At 31.7% G+C, this 5,640-nt stretch overlaps 1 protein-coding gene across 3 annotated transcripts; it reads left to right on the top strand.

The window, feature by feature from the left end:
• Window positions 1-397: 397 nt before the first annotated feature.
• LOC137819256 (histone H3) lies at window positions 398-5,315 on the top strand. 3 transcript variants are annotated; one of them, XM_068623049.2, is made up of 7 exons: window positions 398-553; window positions 638-690; window positions 779-815; window positions 936-1,084; window positions 2,161-2,235; window positions 3,892-3,967; window positions 4,876-5,315. In XM_068623049.2, the coding sequence occupies exons 1-7, from the start codon at window positions 514-516 to the stop codon at window positions 4,929-4,931; spliced, it is 486 nt and encodes a 161-aa protein (XP_068479150.1). In that variant the 5' UTR covers window positions 398-513; the 3' UTR covers window positions 4,932-5,315. The 3 variants fall into 3 exon arrangements, with proteins under 3 accessions (XP_068479150.1, XP_068479148.1, XP_068479149.1); XM_068623047.2 differs by having other exon boundaries at window positions 401-553; window positions 930-1,084; XM_068623048.2 differs by having other exon boundaries at window positions 417-553; window positions 933-1,084.
• Window positions 5,316-5,640: the final 325 nt, after the last annotated feature.

Raw genomic sequence — 5,640 nt, 5'->3', positions numbered from 1 at the left:
ACATCAATCACTTAATTAAATTGTTATTTTACTATTTTGTTTCACAATTCTGGTCTTCTTTTTTTTATTTTATTTTTTATTCCTAGAATAAACATAATAACTTAAGACATAACAACAGTTTTTAATTCATTAAAATGTAAAAGTAAAAATATATGCAAAATTAATATTAAAAAATTAAGGATTTTTCTAAAATTTAAAATCTAAAATAATAGGAAAAAAATAGAAGATTGAAATCTCAGATTAAATTTTTTTTTTAAAAGTTATAAGTAGTCTAATTACTTTAAAATTAAAAACCTTATATAATTTTGAATTGTTACCGTGCACAGTGAGTAATTTGTCAAAAAATTAAAGTAAAAAGTAATTTTGTTTTAAAAGAGGTGTTAGTGAGTGAGATAACGGTAATATTGAAAATGGAGGCAAAATTGTTCATTTTGAAATTTCAGAAAATGCAAAAGGTGAGAGCGCAAATTGAATCCGAAGAGTGAAGCTTCGATTTCTTCATAGTTCGTGTCCATGGCGAGAGTGAAGACCACGCCAGCTTCGCGCAAAACCGGTATGTCTGAAATTCAACACTTCTCTTTCGTTTTTTCACTTCTCAAAACCGAACCCTCATTTTCTTCGCTATTCAAATTCAAAGGTAAAAAAAAAGCCGCACGCGCTTCCACGTCCACGCCACGGTCACAGCAATCGGTAACTCTCTCTCTTTCTCTCTCTCTCTGTGCGTTTCGATTTGCGAAATCCCTAATTTGGCCTTTGTCTTCTGAAATTGTGATTGAAGCCTGGGAGGAGAAGGGCTCAACAAGAGGAGCCGCAGGGTACGTGAAAAACTGTATTGTTCGTTTGTGTTGTGTTGTGTTGTGGTTGTAATTATTGTGCTGATTTGTTTTGGTGTTCTGATGTTTCATTATCATCTTGAAAATTTGAAAAAGAAGCAGAAGAAGAAGAAGAAGAAGCAGCAGCAGCGCCCGAGACTCAGGGAAGGAAGAAAAGGCGCAATAAGGCAGGAACAGTGGCGCTTCGCGAGATTCGTCAATTTCAGAGGAGTTCCAAACTTCTTATCCCGGCTGCCCCTTTTATGAGATGTGTAAGTTTTTTTTTTTTGCAACCATCACGGATTTGCTGTCAAGTGGACATTACCCCATTTTTGTGTTGCTTTTACTAGGATATTTAATAAATGGTGATAATGTGATGTTAATTTTGGGTCAGCTGCATAGTTTTCTGCTTAGCTTTTCATTTAAAAACTATAGCAATTATACCAAAGAAATCATTATTGCTATCTGTCTATCTTTTACTACCGGTGATTAGGGATGTCGGAAAAACTGTTTAGTTTGTATTGAATGGAAGTTTTACATGGTACAATGCAAGAGTGTAAAAGCAAGAGAGGTATTTGATTGGTGTTATGTTGGATGGAACGGATGCAAACACACTGTTATTATTAGGGGTGTGTTTAAAATGTCTGGTTGGCGTTGAATGGAAGTTTTACTCATTTTAATGCAACAGTAAAACAGCAAGAGAGATGCTGGATTTGCGTTACCTAAATGCATTGGATGGATATGCAAACAAACACACCAGTTACAATTACGCAGTTGAGTTAGTAGATACTGATTATATTTGCTGGACAGTTAACAGAGTTAGTTCTCTGTATTCACCACTGCTGTAGATATCTGAATCTGAAATTAATGTTCAAAATCTGGTTTTTATAAGGACAAAAATTGGATACAGTTCTTTTGGTAACGTTCTTCAATTAGGATTAGATTTTTATTCCAGTAATTTCTGTAAGGTTTGCATTTAAATTTTGTGCTTTTCGTAATTCTTCACTTACAGCTTCTCTCACTCAAAGTAACACTAAGTAAAGTACTTGGGTGTAAAATGAGCATCATATTTTGGTTGCTAACTAACACTAAGTAAATTATTTGGATGTAGAAATGAGCATAATAGTTTGGTTTTGCTGTTTTGTTTATTTTTTTCTAAGGAATGTTTTGTAACTTTTGCCACTTGTTCACTGATCGAAGTGCTTGAAGAACATGCTCTGTATGGAATTATGATTATGTTATTAATTAAGATCTGTTAGCATAGCATCAGCTACCTTATTCGGCTGAATTAAATCTTGTGAGAAGTTTGTTCACGCTGTTTGGGCAATGTTTTTACTTTTGGCTGTAGGTCAGACAAATTACACAGCAATTCTCTACGGAGGTGAGTCGCTGGACACCTGAAGCAGTGGTAGCACTCCAGGAGGTATGCAACTATTCCATATGCATTTGAGTTATCACTAGTGTGCTAGGATCTTGCAAATTAGGTTGCGAAGGTTATTTTTAATAAAAAGAAAATTCCATGTTAAAGTAAATTTGTTTTAATACAATTTCTTCCTGACCTTGTTTCAATTTATTCCTGGGTGAACTATTTAAATTTTTATGCTTAAAATAATGTGTTATTAGGTTCTACTGCTGTCCTCGAATTTTTTGTATATTTATTTTATTGTGTGCTTCCTGCATGGTTTTATTAAACATTGAAAATCTCTCCAATATTACAGAATCTGCTCAGAAAAAAAAAAGTTGATCAGTGAAAATTGAAGTTTTAGACATTCAATGTTTGACTATAAAACAATATGCTCTAGTTAGTTGCAGGCTTAATGACATGAGAATAATAATAAGTAACTTGTTAAGAGGTATTTCATCAGACTTCCGAGCGATAAATGTTTTATTAGAAAACTCTATTTTTAACTTTTTTTTATATATTATAATTTAATGTATCAAATTATGCAAGGACTCAACAATTTTTTTCATAAACCCTTATGAATTCTACAGGCATATCTGGTTTTTTTTCTTTTCTTTACTGGGTGTATTGAGGGAAAGGTAAGGGAGGGAGGCTCCACAGGGAGAGGGGGAGTGGAAAAGGGTGCAGTGTCTCAGAACTCTTCCAACTAACTTGTCTCCAAGGGTGTTTATTAATTGAGATCGAAGTGAATGTAGACTGTTTTTAACCAATATTTAAGAATCTGAACTTTAGGGGGAGGGTCAATGGAAAAGGGGGCAGTGTCTCAGAACTGTTCCCACCAAGTTGTCTCCAAGGGTATTTATTAATTGAGATCAAAGTGATTTTTACCCCATATTTAAGAATGTGAACTTTATTTTGCTATCTCTGGGGTTGAGAAGCATATGCACATGCTAGTTGCAATGTATGCTTCTGTAGACAGTAAGTAATGTTTTTGTTCTCTTATTATTGCATTCATGTAATCAATTTCGGAATACTTTATCTACAACATAGCTATCTTTGGAAAGGAAAGGGGATATTATAAAATCAAAATAGATTATGGAATGAAAAGGGGTTGCCTACCCTATGCTTGGATTATTATTATTATTATTATTAATGAGGGAGGAAAGGGGAAGGTAAGCGTAACAAATGTAAATTTTCAATATTATTTTAAGCAACTAAATTTACTAGGTTGTAAATGACAATTTTATTTTGAAATCAAATCTATTTCATCAACTCCCAAGTTTGAGGGAAATAAAAAGGAGAGTTTAAGGACAAGTGGTTCCCTCTCTTTTCCTTCCCTTTCATAATTTTTTTACTACTAATAAGCAGGGAAAACTACTCCTGACTTGTACTTTACTTCTCCCCTCTCAAAGTTGCCTAATATCAAAACTCACTCTTGATCACCCATCCACACCTTTTAAAGTGTCTCACCAATTGCTTGCCACATTTACATCCCTGATGTGTTTTTTGGATGCCTTCTATCGAGTCTTTGTCAATAGCGCTGCTGTTTTGTGATTTGTTTAAAATGCATGTCACTGATTTAGAATCATTTATTCACTTTCACCTGTTGTGTCATTTTTAACCAAATTTCTCATAAAACATGACCATTCTTTTGGAATTTATATAACCATACTGCAGGCAGCTGAGGAATGTCTAGTTCACTTGTTTGAAGATGGAATGCTTTGTGCAATTCACGCAAGGCGTGTTACTCTTAGTAAGTTGATATAATTTTTTAAATTCTTAACCAGATTTACCTTTCGTGGATCATCAAGTCACCCATGACTTTGGCTTTCATAAATTCTATACTGCTTTTATTGGTGATGAATGTATTTGTTTTTTCTTTGTTACATATATGTGAATTCTTTTATTAATTTATTAGTTACATTTAAAAGTATATTCTACTGTCTGTATGATGAAGTAAATGCTAGAGGAAAAAAAAATCATGGTGCTGTAGTGGCTGGGAAAAAAATTAATTTCTTCTATAAAAAAGAAAATATGCACTGTTTTAATTGACAAATACACTTGTAGTTCTGACTTGCCATGACCTTTTAATTGGCGTGAGCATATTTGTGAGCATATTTATAAAGAATGCTGCATTGCATCTGCTGAATTCAGAAAGTGATAAACACATGGTGGAGTGTTTATTACCTCTGGTCATGTATACGGTTGCAGAACCCTCCTTCCCATATCATAAAATGTTGTCTCTGTTCCTTCTTGTCTTATGTGGCTTGTCCTTTCTTACCTTTGTTGACAGCTTTTACTTTAGAATTTCTGGTTCCCATTTTTCCTTTTTTATTTTTCTAATAATTTTCCTTTACCTTTAACATTTTTATTTCATTACTATGTTCTTATCCCTTATAGATTAAGGGTGTGTGTGAACTGACTTATTATGATGAATTTCTTTAATTATTTTTTGTTTATGTATTTATACGTCTAGTATAATTTAAGCTTGTATTTAATAATAATAATAATAATATTTAAAGTAGCAGTCATCCCACGTAGATTTTGGTCACTATGCAAAGATGATTCTTGCTGTTTATTAATACAAAAGCTTGTATTATGTTTTTCCCCATGTGAGTATTTTTGAGTTCTCTTCAGTATTTTTTTTTTTTGCTATCTCAGTGACAAAGGATATTCAGTTGGCTCGGAGACTTGGAGGAATAGGAAGGCCTTGGTGAATGCATAATGCCAGAAGTAAACTCCATAAGTGCTTTTGTCTGTAACCCCTGCTGTCAAGTTACAGTGATGACTTGGTATTATATATTAGGAAATAGAATGTAACTCATCTTTGTAGTTGAATTGAAACAACAATGATAGAATTCAGATTAAAAACCAACCATTATAGAATGGTTGCTACTGTTATGACTAAATTGATGAGTGAAGTAGTAGTTTAACATTGTAGCAATTAAATATTTCAAGTTATGTCCATTATTGTATAAGAAATTCAAGGATGTGATTGGATTCTGAAGAGATATGTGGAGATTGAGGAATGTTAGAATGAAATTGTAAGAATGATTTATTTAAATTTGTGAATGATATGATGGTATAAGATTATTTTATAATTTTATCTTTATTATTAAAAGTATTTGAATAATAAATTATGATATATATTTTTTAAAATTAATTAAATTTTTAATATATAATGTTCACAATTTTCAGTATTTTTGAATGAAAAATTAGGGTATAAAAATTAGAAATTGTTACATAAATAATAAAAAAATGATATTTTATATTTAATGTATCATTGTTTATTTCAATTTGTATGTGATCAAACGATAAAAAAAATGTAAATATAATAATTATACACAAAAAATATACTAATATAAACTCAAAAACAAATTAAATAAAAAGAGAAGTTCAAGTAATTTGTTAAAATTTGAAATATAT

The sequence above is a fragment of the Phaseolus vulgaris genome, chromosome 10 (assembly GCF_051622355.1).
Source record: "Phaseolus vulgaris cultivar YP4 chromosome 10, ASM5162235v1, whole genome shotgun sequence".
Lineage (NCBI taxonomy): Eukaryota > Viridiplantae > Streptophyta > Magnoliopsida > Fabales > Fabaceae > Phaseolus > Phaseolus vulgaris.
This window is presented reverse-complemented; position numbering and strand designations above follow the sequence as displayed.